This window comes from Cryptomeria japonica, chromosome 4 (genome assembly GCF_030272615.1).
Source record: "Cryptomeria japonica chromosome 4, Sugi_1.0, whole genome shotgun sequence".
In the NCBI taxonomy this organism is placed as follows: domain Eukaryota; kingdom Viridiplantae; phylum Streptophyta; class Pinopsida; order Cupressales; family Cupressaceae; genus Cryptomeria; species Cryptomeria japonica.
In genome coordinates, this window is record NC_081408.1 from 250,103,359 (window position 1) to 250,122,004 (window position 18,646).

Here is an 18,646-nt window from a genome sequence, read left to right on the forward strand (position 1 = left end):
CAGTGTATGCCAATGCAAAAGGATACTCAGTTATATAGATTTAAAGATAAGAAGCATCGGTTCATGTTGTGATTCAAGCTAGATTCCAAACCATAGAACTTTTCAGCCTATTAAATATTTATTAGTGAAGATAAAATTAACACAGTAAATGTGTCCTATTCTTACATAAATCACAATTACAACAGTTCAAAAGATTGATTTGCATAAGAGAAATAAATATTATTGTGAACAGTGGAACAAGCTATCAATCTTAAAAATACTAACTAATTAACTAGGCACCACACAAAATGTTAATGTATGCAAGACAGCCTACCTGACAGCTTGCTTTAATAGTTGACTAATTTAAACAATGCCACTTATAACTCTAAGAGTATCGTTGGAAGGCTTCAACAAGCAAATCGAACAAAACATGTACAAATAAATAATCATAAAGCATAAACAATCAAAATTTTCCAAGAAGTGTGGTAGTCCTTTTTCCAGGTACACTTTCTGCTCACTTGCACAGGATTCGTTAATATGAATTCCTAGTAATTAAACAGAGACTTGAGTTATAACCAAGAATAGACAGTGAAATTGTAAGAGAGTAACAAAAAGAACGACTAGACTCTAAACGGAAAATTAGAATGTTCGAAAAATTGCTTCTTGATGATTGCCTCCAAATCATAACTAATAATAAACTAAAACAATCAGCTCAATTGCCCAGATGGCTGAGTTACCCAGATTTGCAAGCTCCTTAGAGAAAAACTTGTACAGAAAATTTGAAAGCATAAGAGAACCGGCCACCTCAATGATGATTTTTATATCATTTTCCCTTTTGCTGCACCTGGCGATGTATCTGAAGAAGCCATTCTACGTATCCACTCGTTCCTGCAATCTGATCTTCTACTAGGTTGAATAATAGAAGTAAACTTTCTCTCGGTTGCTCACCTTGTCTCAATACATAACAATGCTGATAAAATGCAGGGTCTTTCTCTCTTAATATTTCCAAGGTGGCAAAGAATTTTCTTGAGAGTTCATTATTCTGCTCAATTACCGGAACCTGTTGAAATATTGCATCCAAATCCAAATGTCAGATATTGCATAATTATTAATATTACCATTACATACTTTTAAAAAGGCAAAAGCCTCACATTTTAGAATGATGACAAATTCCTTCCAAATCCAAATTTCAAAATAAGAAAATTATTTTAAGTCTCGTACATAAAAAAAAATTATGTCATCAATAAATTAAGGCTAAAAAAAATTTCTGAACATAAAAATAGCAGGAAAACCAAGTAAATAACCCCAATTACCACAACTATTATAGAAATCATAATATTTTATCTCCCAGAAAAATATCATTGTGAATCACCTAATTGGAAAACTAAGTATTTCCCTTGAAAACCAAAGGCCATGTAAATAATAGCTTAGCTTTTTGCTTTCTGAGACTTTTTGTCTTCCTTTAATTAACTCCGTTAAAGCATGATGCAAATAGCACTAATGATCTGATACTCATTAATACATTATTCCATACGTTGTGGACATTTGTGAAAATGCATCTTGATCTAACAATGGCAAAATATTTATATTCTGCTTGTTAAGGCAATTTACACCATGTAATAATAGCAGGATTGCTAGCATCAAATAAATAAAACAATTGAATACAATCTGTCAAAATCTAGTAAATGAAATTCTATACTTACTGGCAAATAAATAATATGCTTTGTACCATATAAAACAGTAAACTCTTTGTGATGGTTGAAATAAATAAAAAATTGTGGCCCTGAATAACTGTATTGATTGGCAAAATGACATATATCTATCATTATATCTACATTTCAAAAACATTCAAAAAAATAAAGTTAGAGCAAGCTGTCAACTGATTGAAAAGAGTGATAAAACTACCTTTTCAATTCAGGATAAGAGATGACTTTTATGGAACTCGAGGATCAAAAGATGGTATATGAATAAGATTACATGATGAGGTTTTGCATTTTGGGGCTGGTGCCCCTACTTCTTCCTACATTAATGTAGAGGCACCTTCTATAATCTTCAACTTGGCCATGAGAAGGGCATCATATGTCGGGATCTTTGTTTCTTTTTCGGTGACATGATTTTTGGGACTTCAAGCTTTGGCATAGATAACAAACACCCAAGTCCAATTTCAATGCTGGTCCAATGAGCAGCCATGGGGACTCTATGAATGCAGGACACCATTCTTATAGTATATGCAGAAACTTGAGAATAAACTTTCTCCAGCATATTTACAAACACCCACTTTGCTTAAAAGTGGGTTTCTTAAGCTTCAAGCAAGAAATATGAGATATACTGTCCAAATTAATATCAATTGCTCAATGAGACATGTAAATAATGGGACAAGAGTGAGATCAATATAAAAAAGCTTAAAATAGGATTGAAAATACGATAATAATGAAGAGGGAGTGCAAATTCTTAGAACAGGCCAGACACAATGACCAAGCCATACTCCTAGAGCAGATCAAACAACCTCGTTCATTGATAACATTGTTAATGGAACAAAACTATAAAAAACAGTATTGGATAGAAGAAATGAAATCATTAATTATAAGACAAATCAAAATGCAATGGGAAAACCTTCACAGCATGGGCAGGAAGTATCAGTATGGAGCAACCTGCACACCATTATGAAAAATTGACGTGCAAAGTAATATGATAGACGGGATGATTTCCAATGCCTATTAAAAACAAATACGGATGACACAAAACTGGGATGAAGTTCCTAGTTATAATAAGAGAAACAAGCTCCAACAATCCTTTCCATGGCATTCATATTCAATGAATGATTTTTGATGGTGTATGTTAAAATTAAGTATCATCGCAAACTACATGACTGATGATTCAGCACCCTGAAAAAGTTGTGTTTGGTCATCCCAATAATACAAGTAGGGAAAATATGCCATCCTCAACATGCATAGAATGCCTTCCACATTGTTAAATCTGCTGGAATTGGCTACCAATGAAATGTGTATTGCCCTTGTAGAGAATAGCATAATCATTTTTTCTTTCCAGTTCATCCTCACATAATCATTAGCTTCCAATGTAATCAAACCGGACAGGTCATTGCTCTTAACCGTTCTAAATATAACTTGAATGTACTTTTGAACATCAGTTGGGAAGAGGTTCAAATATCAAGCTGTGACAACACACAGAAATATGACTCGATTTGGCCTAAATCCACAATATTTATTGAATGTAGACCAGCATGTACAAAACATTAGTGTTGAAGATGAAATACTAAGATATGGCTTCAAAGTTTAAAACAGTAGTCAATTGCAAAAATCCTCAACAATGCAAAATGGAATGAGAAAGGTGGGAATGCAATCATCTAGTTTCCAGTAATTTAATAAACCATTTGCAAATGTTTATTAATTGAACACGGCTTTGAGATCAATTGATATGAACTGAGGAGAAGCAATATAGTAAATATTAAACACGCCTTATAACTTGCAAAAAAGGCACAAAAACCTTCATCAAAAAGACTTAAAAGACTAATCTTGGCTTTTTAATTGACACTGAGTATGTGATACAAAATAAAATGTTGAACTGCATCTGTTGAAAACTTTAACAACTGAAACAGATTCCATACTGAATTGTTAAACCCTAAATCCACCTGCGGGGGGTACTTGCAAACTTGAAGCATTCATTAAACCAAACCATTTTTTAAACTGCTTAAAACAATATCTCATTCATTGTTCATTGATTCTGGATATTCTTTGTTTAAGTATGAAATATCTTTTTGATTATAATGTGATTGGAATGCATTTTATCAGACAAAAAATAAAATTATAATAAACTAAACATGGTAACTTCTTCAATTACAGTTTCATTTCTTACACCAATATAAATCTTTGAATCTCTGTCCGTGTCCGTCACATTAATGTGTTCCTCTATATTTTAATGGTTATGGATTGTTAATTTATGCTAGTGTCTAACCGCAGCCTCTAATAGAATGTCAGCCTCCCCTAGAGTCGCCAGAACAGCATAAAGTGTAAACATAAGAACAAATGGTAATGCAACTGATCTTCTGGCATAAACACTCAAACCAGACGCACAGTTCTTCACTAGGCTTTTCTAAAAACAAAATGCATGTTACTAAACTAGTAATTCTTCAAGCTAACTATTGTCACAAAAGTTTGCACCCTTGCTGAGCTATCAACTCAGCAACCTTGTGAAACATGGAAACAACCCCAAAGTGTGGGACCTTGCGCAAGGGGGTTGAATCTCAGGAGAAGGCCGGTTTCCTTCTCAATCCAAATGCAAGTGTTGAACCAACTCAACACTCCAAATTCTACTTAACCTATCCTAACAGCTTGCAAAGGAAAAGGGAAGAAGGAAATGCTAAAATGAAAGGAGGTGATGCACCAAGATAAGAGATGTTTCTCTCCCTACCCAGAAATGACACAAATAATCAATCGAAATACCTAGAAGATGCACAAATTTTAGTTGCATAAATGACTCCGAACACATGTATGGGGATTAGAATTTACTGAATGTCAAAAGGGGAGAAAGTTTCCCACAAGTCACACTCAGAAACAAGTTAACACAACATATATGTAAGAAAAAGCCACAAAACATGCACTTACAATGAAGGTAAGAAAATATACACAACATGCATAAGTTGAAGGAAGGCAAAAATGATAATTTCAATTCATTCTAAGGTCAATGGCCAAACTTACAGTTGCAGAAATGCAAGAATATACAAATCTTCAAGAGAAGTGAAAGAGCAAAGAATAGCTCAAGCCAGCAGGGAGAGAACCCTTTACAATGAGGCCTAATGTAGTGCCCCTCCCTGATTTATCTTTTCCTTTTGTGCTTCGATAGACTATTTTGTCAAAGCATAGACATTCTTGTGATGCTTGGATTAGACTATTGTGGATTTATATGTGGTTTAGATGCTTTATCATGGATATTGGACATATTATACTGCATTTGACATTACTATTCCATGTGGATGATGACCTTATGGATTGTTATATGGGTTATTATGATGGTAAGTGCTCATTTGATGACTTATATGTACCCATTCTATGTGTTGTTTATACTCTCTTACGATGAGTTGATGATATTTTATGATGTACTAACCCTAATTCATGATGTAAGATCGATTATTATATTGCTTGATTGTTTGTGAATGTCTTCTACTGTCTTTGTGATAGGGACAATGTCACATCACTCATTGCGAGTGGGATGTGCCATTGCGATTCTCTATCACTTGTTTGTATTATATATTGTATATGTTGTATCGTGGCTTTGTGGATGCACAATTTGCAGGTACCAAACATCGACTCCACCTGGCTTCACAGGTCTAAGCGTGTCTTATCCCAATGGCAAGTTGATCAGAGTTGACATAGAATCCCACTCTACACTCTAGGTTTAAGATTGATTACCCTTGTCAGTCTTTGTGTGGGTAGTTGTTTAGTGTCAAGTGATCTCTTGAGTTGCCCTTTGTTATCTTGCATGGCGTATTGTGTTTATTGTTTGATTTAATTATTATTAATTAATTAATTAATTGAGTTATATAGTTTAATAATGTTAAATTAAATTAATAGACTTATATAGTTTATAATAAAATAAGTATACATAGTTGGTAATAATAAGATAAATAATTAATGGAAAAAGAGTAATATTGGATAAATGATTTTATATCATGTTATTTAATTATTGATTTGGAAATAATATTATCATTTAGTAAGAAAAGGCTTTGTTATTAATTAGAATATTTAATTATATAAATAGCCTTTGATTTATTATTGAGGCTTTAATTTATTATAGCTTTGGTTTATTTCTTTATTTATTGGGCTTTGTATAAATTGTGCCCATGGTTTAATCTACCCTTGGTTGCCTATATTATTTACCCTTTTATCTTTTTGGGTTAATTAATATATTCTTTCTACCTACCCTATTATACTATTGGCTGTGAGTTTGGGGTGAGTTGATAAAATAATATTTTATTATTCTTACCTTAGCGTTTGGGAAGGGTTGGTAAGAAATATATTTTAATTAATTTTAAGGCCGACGTGTTCTATAGTTTTATTTTTAGATTTCTATTTATTTTCCTTCCTATGAGATCACGGGGGTTGGCTTTTCAAATGCATTTTTGCTGGAATTGGATTTTGGATCTTTGAAGGAATTTGGATTGCCTGGCTTGTGGATTTTTTCTTCATCAAATTCTTCATTTCTGCTTATCACCAAGTTGGAGGTTCTTACTTCAGCATTCTCAATTTGGAAAAGAATGTCTTCTCCGTGTATTCTCGGGAATTTGGGGAAAATAATTCATTAATATAGTTTTGTATAGTTGGCTCATTAAATATTTCCTTGCATAAAATTTTATCCTATACTTCAACTTTAGAAAATGGGAAAAATAAATTGAGGATATGGTTGTTGTCGTGAATATACGGCTTTGTATTTTTGTCTGTAATGGAATCTTGTTCTTCTCTCTGAGATATTGGTTGGATTTGCATTCTCAATAGCATGGTATGATTTCAGCATTGATTCATAGGTGTTTGGGAATTCTCTGTGAGTTCTTCGGTTTGGCATTGTCGTAAGAAGAACTTCTCAAAGTTTTCTTTTCCCTTTTGCATCTATGTGTATATATTTGATTGGAATGTGTTTGGTTGTGGTTTTGATGGAGTATTGTCTTATCTTGAGTTCGCTATGGGTTGCGAGAGGCTTTCAATGACTCCATTTTTGTGAAGTTTGGGTTATTGTTGTGAAGTTTTAAATGGAGAATTTTTCCTATTTGATCTATGTTATTTTGATTTGATTACACCCTTACATTGGTATTTTTTGGGCATCATTGCTTTGCTTGGTTTTGGAACTTAATTATGTTTTAGTGATTTTAGATTTGAGATCGCATTTGAGTCCTTTTCCCATGACTTTTGAGTCTATGGTGTATGCACTAAAACTGTCAGTATATGCGCTGTAAGATTTGGTAAATGTGCTACAAAATGTAACATATGTGCCATTCTATTTTACTTATGCACTGCAGAACTGAATAAATGCGCTACAAGAATGAGTAAATGCACTTCAGAATCAATCAAATGCGTTGCAGGGTCACACAAATGCACTACTCTGCTAAACATATGCACTATTCTGTGCTGTTTGGATTTATTTGTTTTCTGGTTCAATTTTCCAAGTTTTAAAGTTTTAGTTTGATCTTTTTGGATTCTCAGCTTGTTTAGGAGGTCTGCCCAGACGCTGTGTTGTGTTCTTGAGTGCTCTTGGATGTCCGAAGTAGAGATTTGCTATATTATTTGTTCATTTGTATCGTTGCAAGATGTATAATACCCTGCTATGTTGATGGTTCTTTGCTTTGTGAGTTTGTATGATTTATGTAGACTATATGGATTATGTTGTTGGCTCATTATGCATTTATGAGACTTTATCTTGGATAACCGAATTGTGTTTTGTGAGCCTTCTTGTTTGAATTCATGTGTTGTTGAGGCCTAGGTGCATGGTTAGGGGGAGTGGGCTTCCATGAGTCTGCTGACGTCACGGGGAATAGACTACTAGGATTCTTGAGTAATAGAGTCGGGGTCTTGACCATTTGGATAGCTCATTGGAGGTTTTCTTGTAATCTAATAAGTGATAACAATTAATCTTAGGTGGGCTGGGTAGAGTAACTCATCTAAGCAAGATAATAAATGTGTTTTATAATACCCATCTCATGGAATGGAGACCGGAGAGAGATGGTAGATCTGGTAACCGAGTAAACGTACTACCTTGATTTCCTCAAAGGTTGAGACGGTTCCGCATGTGTATCCTATGTGGTAGCATGTGATAACACTCTTTACCTACATGTTGGTCCTAGTTCCTTATGTCTCGTTGTTGAGTTGCCTCTGGAGGTTTCTTGGTTGTTTGGTATGTTTTCCTTGGTTTGTGTTAGAGTTGTTTCCTCTTTGGTTGTTAGGTGTCAGCTTAAATCTAGAGTGTGTGTGGGATCTTATGCCATCTCCTAGCACGGGGGGTGGTTCCTTTGGTTCCACATGGTCGGATGGTTGGTGCCTTTCTTCCATTGGGATGCTTTTCTTGGATGCCTTGCGTGGATGTGGATCTCTTATCTCTTCAGCTCGTGGATGGATATTCGTAGCAGATTATTGTACATGATTCATTTGACATGCATATGTAATTGTATTTTAAAACTATGCTCATTGTTGTAAAAGACATTGTATTCATGTATCTAGTAGATGTTATTAGGGGAAACAATGATGTAACATGTGTATCTTGAGAATGATTAATAATGAGAATAAAGGATATTGAATCTATGGATGTGTACTTAGTGCTATGCTTGTGATGATGTAATTAGTTCATATTGCTATGGTTTAATAATGTGGTAATTGGTATTGAAATGGTTATTTGATGTTAAAAGAAATGAATGGTTGGGTTTAGGAACATCTTGTATTGGTGTTTTAAAATGAACCTCATGGGATGGTGTGAGTATTCATGGATGGATGTAATCATTCTAGGTTAAAGTAATGAACCATATGTGATGGTGTGAAAGGAATTAATGATAGTAAGTTAGTCTGCATTTGGATTATGGAAATAAATATGTTATCATGTTTAGGAATTGCTAAGTGATTAGCTTAAGTAATGGCGTTGAGATACCCTAGGGAGGATAGATGTTCTTGATGTAACTATGTTTATGTCCACTTGCGTATAATGTTGATGATCATGTTTATGTTGCATTAGTTTATGTGATGTTTTAAAAAAAAAAAGTTATCTTTGTTTCCCATGTTAGTTAGTGTATTTCTCTAGGGTATTTTGGCAGACATTACACCTAACAACCTATATATAGCAAACTGGTCGCAAAGGAGAGACCAATGGTCAAGGAGAGGAAGCCTTGATCATGGCGAGCAATCTAGCCATACCTTGACAAGGCAATCCCAAGAAGAAAAGTACTTCTTGAAGGTGGATTGTCTGACATTCCAAAGTCAAGGTAGGCAGACCTAACATTAAGGCCATCAAGTAACCATCAATAAGCATGGTCCTGGACTCCACTTGATGGCAACCATGCAAAAACATTAAATGTGCCCCTGTAGCTCCATGAATGAAAGCAGACAAGTCACAGGGATTCGTGGATCATTAGGAGCCTTGAGTGTTGATCACGCCATCTAGAAGTGTCGTAAGACATCGAAAGTCGGATGTCCAGCACAGCTGCAAGGGGAAAGGAAACGGGAACCCCAGAATTCCAGGATTCTAGAAGGAAAAAAGCTTGAGAACTTGAAATTTTGGGATTACGGGATTCCGATTTCAAAGAAGGAAAAAGGCTTGAGAACTTGGAATTTCGGGTTCAAGAAAAAGAAAGGCTTGAGAACTGGGAATTCAGTGATTCCAAGTTCATGGAGGAGAAAAGCTTGAGAACTGGGAATTCCAAGATTCCAAAATTCTAGGTTCAAGGAAGGGAAAAGGCTAGAACTAGGAATTCCGGGAGTGACTAGGAATTTGGAATAACATATCAAAGCCTAAGTTATGCAACCACAAAACATAACAAGCTAAGAAATTAATCCTAATCCATTCAATGAAAGAAGATAAGACAAGATTTCAAAACAAAAGCGCAAACCACATGTAAAAATCTCCTTCCTTGACCTCCATTGTTTCTTTTTTTCCTCCAAATGTGTTGTGGATATCACCTACAAAATGCAAGTGTGACAGTTGCAAGATAATAGCAAAATTGCCAACGTGAGGATACTTGAGATGTGGTTGTTGAAAATGAGCAATGAGAGCTCAATTTATAAAAAAAATCGGATTGATTGGATGGCCAAGATTGATTTGAGACTGAAAATAATCAATGGATGAAATTGAGTGTACAACAAAGCTGCCATTCGCGGAAGGATGAAGATAGAAGAAAGCAAATGAAAAGACATTATGAGAATAAATAATAAAATCTTTAATTATCTTCTCATAAATACCAAATTAGCAAGTTGAAAATATCAGAAAGATTTTAATAATTCAAAATTATTAAATATCTTCATTTGAAAAGATAAATAGAAGGAAAATAAATAAATAAAATATCCTCTTATAAGATAATTAATAAATAAGATTTATTAATTATCTCCTCACAAGAAAAGCAGATTTTTGAAGATGCATACCTCATTTTGGAATTTAAAATTAAGATTAATGAGATTATTTGAAAATCAAGGAAAGATATTAGTTTCCAAATTTGAAAATTAGGAGGATTTTATGAAAAGATTTAATAATTAAAAAATTATTAAATATCTCCATATAAGAGGATAAAACAGAAAAATAAAAAATTAAGAAAAACAAGAAATAAAGATGAATTAATAAATAAATATTAATTATCCTTATTTTGGAGGAAGATAAATATGATAAATTAATAAAAATGATTTATTAATTTATTGCTCATATTTCTGAATTAGTTAATTAAATGAAATGAATTTATTTAATTAATGGACGAAAGAGACAAATAAATAAATTATTTAATTTATTTATTTAGGACTTAGAAGAATTGTTAGTAAAAGGGGGGTTTAATTAAAAACTATGCACATGATATGTTAAAAAATAGGAGACACACTCGTTGACCATTTTTTAGTGTCTACACCGAGATTTCAGGATTTCGAGTTAAAGGAAGAAAAAAGGCTTGAGAACTGGGAATTCCGAGATTTCGAGTTCAAGAAAGGAAAAGACTTGGAACCTAGGGGTTCCGGGATTCCAAAGTCATGAAGGAAAAGGCTAGAACTGGGAATTCCGAGATTCCAAGATTTGGGGTTCAACGAAGAGAAAAGGCTTGAAAACTAGGAATTCTAGGATTCCGAGTTCAAAGAAGGAAAAGGCTTGGAACCTAGGGGTTCCGGAATTCCAAAGTCATGAAGGAAAAGACTTGGAACCTGGGTCCTGACAAGACAACACTTAACACTGCATGACCATTGGCTTTGTCCTTGATCAATTGGGCAGCACTGGTCCATGGAACATATCTCTGATCAATTCTCACTGATGGACCAAGGGTGTCATTAAATGACAACACTAACACAAACATAGTTCTCAATGTTTTGCTCATCCCAAAACCCCTATCTCTATTGCTACTCTATAATTTTTAATTTTAAAAGTTCTATTAAAAACATGCAATCAACGTCCCTTTCTTATGATTCTTTTTGCTTCTTGTTCAGGCTGCACACATCAAATTCACCAGAATGTTAGTTTTGTGATTGTCTCTAATCGGGTTGATTGGTACTCATTTTTGGTGCTTAATCTAGAGCTTTGGCTCTACGACACTGTGTCAAAAGGTAGAATGGCATCCATCATCATTAAAAACATTTTCTTGCTTCTTCAAGCAATGCTAACAATATTTTCATTATAACATTTTGTCTGTTGCTGCTAAGGAAATCGTCAATAGAAAACATGTAAAAATAAGCTCATTACATAATAAATTTTACACCTAGAATAAACATGGTAGAAGAGACATGAAAATGAGCTCACCATGTAACAAGTTTTACATGTGGAATGAACATACGAAAATTAATGCACAATATAAGAATGCAACCCCCCCACCCCAAAAAAAAAAAAAAAGCACAATCATTACTATAGAAAATTGAAATCAACAAATATTTCAGACATCCTAAAAATCAAGAACCTAACTTGGATAGATCCAAGGGACCAATCCAACATTTTCATCACAACGTTCTGTCTGTTGCTGCTAAGGAAACCAATGATAGAAAAGATGTAATAATAAGCTCAATATGTAACAAATTTTAAACATACAATAAACATGATAGAAGAAACAGGCAAATGATCTCCCAAACTAACAACTCTTACATGTGGAATAAAAGCAATCAATAAATATTATCACAGTAAAAAAATAAAGGCAATCAATCCTATAAAACATTTAAGTCAACAAATATGTTAATCCTCCTATAAACAAAGAAGCTGGTTTGGATAGATCCAAGGGATCAAACAATAGTAGCAAAGAAATTTAAACCGAGTACCTCGTCTTGCTAGCAAGTCTTGCAAGCAGAATGAGAAACGAAACCTTTAAAAATGATTTGAAATTTCTATACATCAATCTAAAAGAAAAACAACATCCCACCAAACATTGTATATAAACATTAAAATCCTTTTATAAAATCCATGAAAATTACCCTTGACAAATCACGGCTACTTGCTGCTTCAACTCCAAGCAAACTCAACACAAAGTCCACGGACAACACTTTTCCCAACCAAAGAACAAAACGAAAGCCATCATCATGCAGGAAAGCCCCCCTTGGGTCCAATTTATCAGCAGATGATGCCATAGGCTGAAGCAAATCTTTAATGTCAGCTCCATCCTTAATGGGACCCTGTCATTATGAAAAGTATGCATTGGTTTCTCATTTCAGGTGATCACTCAATGTTCAACAGAGTATGAAGATTCAAAGAAAGGAATTCAAAAGGGTTTGCACATAAATAAATACATAGAGAACTATACCTTTTGCAAATATTCATCTAGGCGGACTAAAGATGGATAAAGCAGCTTTAATAACCTTTTAACAGGTATAATCATCATATTGAAGCCAGCTGCACAGCGCTCATCAATCTGGACATCTGTGTATCCTCCTCGGAGAACTAAAGATTTACACAGAGCAAGTCCATACAAGGGCAAGAATTTCAATGATTCAGGATATATAAGCCGTCCAGCCAATCTGTGTTGGACAGCATATAGGTTACGATATTCTTGTAAACTTCTTACAATTCTCAACTGTACAACTTGTCGTGCATCTTCCAACTTATGAGATAAAGTCTTTTCAAATGCTGCAAAGCAGAAGATGAGAATCATATCAGAAATATATTTTCATGTTTCAACATTTCTGAATATAATTATCAATTTAATAGCAGAGTACTGTACTGCATTCATTACCATAAAATATTCAAAATTGAAAAAATTCCACTGTACCAGATATCTACATATCTTTTATAACACAATTGCCGATCAGTAAACAACAAAATTTGTCCTAATCATTAGGTGTTTCTTACCAAGTCTACTCAATAAACCCATTATGGCCCCTGTATCTGCATTACGATACATTTCACCAAGCTCTGCAACTACAGGGACAGCTATTGTATGCACTCTGATACGTCTTTCACCCAAGGATGATGTATATCTGTGATTTGTTAAGGACAAGTTTTTTATTTATTAAGTAACCAATCTTAATAAACCAACCAAAATCACAGCACCAGATAACGATAATACAACTTATGTTGATCACTAGAAGGCACAGACAATTAAATTAGCTTGGCAAGTCCAAATCCACATGTACAAGATGCATTTATTATCCACAGCTTAATAAACAGCCCAAAATGCAGATGTAGACAACGATTCAGACTGAAAATACACATGATTAAAGGTTGATAACAGTGCTGGAATTGTACATTTGCTTGTTGGTGCTCCAGCTTCTACATTCTTCCCTCTGTATTGAGCCTTGACAAGGGTATTGAGTATTCAAATCAGGGATTACAAGAATGCCTAATTTGTAGAAACTACATATAGGTCCTCTGTCTATAATAGTGTGGGCTTAAATCAAAGCTCTCAGTCAAGCCAGGAGCTCCCAAGTCACAAAGTATATTGCTAAACCCTTAAATCTCTCCTGGAACATGATCAATGTATTTATGCACATTTTCTGGAACAGGGATCTATTCACTTCCATAAATTGTTGTAATTCCTGCAATCAATCTCCTATTATCCTATCACATTATTCAATCATTCTTATTTGGTGTATAATACTGTCAAGACAAGTGCCAAAGTCTTCTCCCAGGTCCTATCACATTATTCAATCATTCTTATTTAGTGTATAATACTGTCAAAACAAGTGCCAAAGTCTTCTCCCAGCAAACCCCCTATAATGCGGTTTCAATCAAAGCTAGCTTCAGCAACAATCTAAACATTGAACCTAGCACAATGATTTTAGGGATAAGTGATTACTTATGTCAGAGGTGAACAAAAATGAGAATGACCTTCTAAACATCTGTGTGCTAAAAATAATCTTTTTTTTACAAATGATTTCATGGCAAACCAGCCACAATCTACAGAGAGTGCACAAGAAATTTTGTAAATGTCTCCATCATGAGTGCATTACAAGACACATCTAAACAACAGAAGGGTCACAAGCTGGGATTTATGTGTACAACAATAGAAGCCCTGACTTTAATATTATGTTAAACAGGGAACTCTGAATGAACAATGCAATCCCCAGGCCTTTCTAGGTGATTTAAGTCGAGTAAATTTGTTGCTCAAAGAGGAATTTTATCTCCATAAATATAACTAAATAGTCAACGGGACTGTATGGAGATACAAGTAAAAAGTAATACAAAAATAACTAATAAGACAATGCACATTGCACAATGCAAATAGAATTTATAAAATTCAAGGTTGTAACGAGTCTTGAGTGTGTTAACAATCAGAATAATCCATTTTCCAATGTTTCCATAGTAAGTTTAGCTGTCATCTACAGAGAATGAAAAGATATTTCAGTGAGCTGTCTCCATCATGAATGTGTAAATAAATACATCTAAAGTACGGGGGCTTAAGAAGATACGCTTTCTGTGCACAACAAAAGCTCTTTGTTTCCCTGTTTAATAACATGTTAAACTATATTAAAGCAGCAAGCTCTGTGATACCAGTGAGTTCCAAAAAAATAATATATGATTAAGACAAGTTACAGAAAATTTATCTCCACTAAAGACCAAAATGATCAATGGGAATGTATGGATATACAAATAAAAAGCATGACTAAAATAAGACAAGAAACGTGTCTAAAACATTGACAATGCAAATAGAAATTATTTAAAAAAAGGATTACAGCACGTTTTCTGGAACAGTGGGTGTGTAAAACAGGAGAACTGGTTTTCGGAACAGTCAAGAAATCCTCCCAAAAAACATCAACAAGAAGAAAAATTTCAAGAATGACCTCAAGAAGGAAACGCGTTTGTTCATGAATGACCTCAAATTCACCCCCGTTGGTGTTTGTTACTGCAAGGGTGTCAAAGATATCTCCCACTATAGTTTTTCTATCCATTGCCTCTCGACCCATATTCTGGATGCAATTGTTCATGCCATTGATAAGAGAGAGAACTATCCCAATATTTTCATGATTATGATATTTAATTGTAGAGGGACATAAACAGATTCTGCACAAGGCCCTTAAAAAGGTCCACAATTTGGACATTATTGTGGAGCTTCTTAGAGGGTCTCAAATTGATATGGTCAACTTTCTTCTTGTCTTTGTTAGCCACCAAAACCAAAGGGGTGCTCCAGAAAGAGTTTGTTACCATGATATCAGTGCCCAATATGATGCACCCCAATTATCTTCTTTGGCTCAAAGCAAACTAGAAAATGTGTATAACTTATCCAACACTTACCCACCCTGCATTAAAGCAAACATATATGAAAAGAAAATTTATAAAGCTTAGCTATGATTTTTTTTAAATTGAAATCTATATTTTTTCTTTGAAGAGTGTTTGTTTTTTCTTTTGCCACAAGGACTCCCTGCTATGCCCAAGATGGTCAAGGCATCCCTTGGTTATACCATGGACAAGAAAGAGTCCCCAAACCTCCCTTTCTGGGGGACCATCCCATGGAATGAAAGGAGGATGTCTCGACCCCAACCCCTTCATCCCTAAGAAACCCCCAAAATGCAAGTTATTTTTAAAAAAAATTTGGGGGCGGGGAGCACATTCCTGTGGAACAACAACGCTCTATCCAAGAACCAAAAGGTAATCCCTTACCATTAAATATTGGTGAAGATTTATTCAAGTGTTATTATTTCCTTGATTCTCTTCCCTTCTTCCTAGTGGTTACTCATTATTGCTTTTGCAATGTTTTGGGTGAAGCTCTAGATGGAGTCTCCAACACTTGCATCACAGAGCCCTACAATCTTGCAAATGAGCAATAGGTGCACATACTCAAATCAATCAGCTTCGATCCTCCTTTGAATATGCCCTAAACTTCCTATCCTATCTAGGAAAGCAACTTCTCTTTACATCCTTTGCCATGGAAAAAAGGCTCTCTTTTCATCCTTTGCTAAGGAAAATAAGCTCCTACTATAGTTGCTTCTCTTGCAGCTAGCACAAGGACCAATATTCTAGCATTCTTGTGCAACATCTCCTTGATTCAAGCAGATTTCCCATACACCAACTTGCTTCCGAGTCCAAGCTAATGGTGAAGTGGAGCATAATCTCCCCATTTATTCTCTGCATGTATTGGAAAGGCGAGAATTTCCTATACTCTTCCATTTCTAACGATGTCTCTGTCTTTGAGTCCTAATTGTTTCCTTCCTTAGTAGAGTGTTGCTCCCGTCTACTAGCTTTGACTGTTGTTCATGTTTCACACACAACCTAGAAATCATGTTGATGCTTCACAAAATACAAGAGGAATTTTTATCTTCTATAGATTATCCTTGGTTTGTCTATGGTGCATACACATCCTTCACACATTCACCAATCTCCATGCTCATATATCCAAGTCTCCATGCTCATATATCCAAGGCCCTCATAGTGAGGCCTTTCCTCAACCATGATGGCTTTGAGTATTCTTTGCCAGTTGACCTTTCTTTCCAAGTCAGAACGCATCCCTAGGCCTTTTTTGGGTGTCCTCATCAACATGCCATTTTGTGGACATAGGGACAACTCAAAATTGTCCCTAGAGCCATTCTTGACTCCCAAGCCAAACTAGGTATATCCCCAAAATAGATTAGAAAAAGATAAAAAAGCCAAGGATGTCACCCTTAGGAGGATCAAGAATGGTTGATCATCTCTAGAAGAGTTGGTGGCAAAAATAATGATCTTGGTGGTGCACACATACCTTATGGCTCGTAGTTTGCAAATATAATAAGAATGAACTTAAGGATAGAAAATGAGACTTAAAACAACTAGTCAGCTTACATGTTTACAAGAGGCAGAAGAGGCATGAAGACTAAAGGGCGAGGATGGAAACAATTTCAGGGTAAAACTATCATTGGTTTCACCTGATCATAAAAAATCAATATGTTTAGAAATGTTTATTATTCCTACAACATTTACATTAGGTTTTTGCAGTGTTCCACGGGGACGCGTCCCCCCCCCTTTTGGGCGCGTCCCCCCGTCAGAAACGTCTCGGCGACGGGGGGACGAGGACGCGATGTCCCCCACCGTCCCGCCACCGCCACCCAAGCGCCGCCGGGACGCAGAGACATCCCCGCATCTCCCAGGGAGACGTGGAGACGTCTCCTTGGGAGACGTGGAGGCGTCTCCCAGAGAGACATGGAGACGCCTCCACATCTCCTTGGGAGACGTTTGGGCATCTCCCCGTCCTTCGAGAGACGTGCAGGGAGACGTGGAGACGTCTCCTTGGGAGACGTCTAGGCGTCTCCCAGAGAGACATGGAGACGCCTCCACATCTCCTTGGGAGACGTTTGGGCATCTCCCCGTCCTTCGAGAGACGTGCAGACGTCTCTCCAAGGACGGGGAGACGCCCAGACATCTCCTGTCGCCCCCACTTATGGAACGCACAAGGGGCGCTGCCCCTTGACCCCAACTTGGGGGCGCTGCCCCCAAACCCCCGTTGAAAAATATAGGGGGAAACCGCGCCAATAGAAGTAGGGAAAATCTAACCTCCGAGTTTGATTAGGCTACAATCTAAATATTTCAAATTTCCTATAGTCTCATTTGAAATGTAATTCTTACACTGTAATACTATCATACATCTTTTCAAAACTAGTTTTTCAAGTACTATATGTATATGTATAAGTATATGAGCACCACCACCCCGCCACCCCCCCCCCCCCCCCCCCGCCACCGTCCCCCCGCCGTCCCCAAATTTAGGCCCTTGGTCCCCCCATCCCAGAAACGCGTCCCCACCATCCCCCCGTCCCCCCATCCCCAACGCCCGTGGAACACTGGGCTTTTGCTACAAAGACATTATATTTTCCAATAACATTGGAATCACCTAAGTTTAAAAGAATGTTTTAAGCTTTAGCTACTTTTAATATAATATCATATTACACTAATTCATATAGTGAAACGTCAACTCATAATTCTTTCTGATTTATTTAACTGCAGCATTATGTCTATGTCATTCTTCCCCACTGTTCTTTAAACAAGGATACAGAAGAGCAACTTGAAAATAGACTGTCTGGGTTGTCAATAAAGTGTCCTCCAGTGATAATTGCATTGCAAAAGCTTTGTCACAATCGACAGCCGGAAGTGCCAGCAAATCTGAGGATCGTAACATAAAATGTCCATGGTATGTTGTAAATCGTATACCTGCAAAATCATTAAATAATAACTTATTAAGGGATGTGTTACTATCATAAAACTCAATGAGTCAATCATCTGAAATTCAAGTTCACCTTACCATCAAAATAGAATTTTTAAAAAAGTAGCCCTCAATTCGGTAGACAGAAAAACAAGTTTATACCTTTTCCACACCGTATGCGCATGACAGCTTCCCATGCGGTCTCTCTAGTCAAGTCTCTAGCAAGTTCATGCCTGAACTTTTCCTTGTAAAGTGTGGCATTAAATGATGGGTAATAGTACACCTGCCCCCCTGTATATTTTGATAGAGTACCTGCAAATCAGGTTAGACAATATTAATGAATCAGTCCACTAATTTTACAGTGGCAACACAGAAAAATGCCCCTATAGGATATTCTCATAAGGTTAATAC

At 35.8% G+C, this 18,646-nt stretch overlaps 1 protein-coding gene across 3 annotated transcripts in view; it reads right to left on the minus strand.

Moving 5' to 3' along the window:
• Positions 1-398: 398 nt before the first annotated feature.
• LOC131065537 (protein transport protein SEC24 A) overlaps positions 399-18,646 on the minus strand; it is a 56,326-nt gene continuing 38,078 nt past the window's right edge. For all 3 annotated transcript variants that reach the window (XM_058000059.2, XM_058000058.2, XM_058000057.2), the window contains exons 9-14: positions 18,398-18,547; positions 18,087-18,243; positions 12,982-13,109; positions 12,437-12,759; positions 12,111-12,308; positions 399-1,039 (exon numbers count right to left, since the gene is read on the minus strand). In XM_058000059.2, coding sequence (XP_057856042.2) covers positions 803-1,039; positions 12,111-12,308; positions 12,437-12,759; positions 12,982-13,109; positions 18,087-18,243; positions 18,398-18,547 — 1,193 coding nt within the window. In that variant the 3' untranslated portion in view covers positions 399-802. The remainder of the gene's footprint in view (positions 1,040-12,110; positions 12,309-12,436; positions 12,760-12,981; positions 13,110-18,086; positions 18,244-18,397; positions 18,548-18,646) is intronic.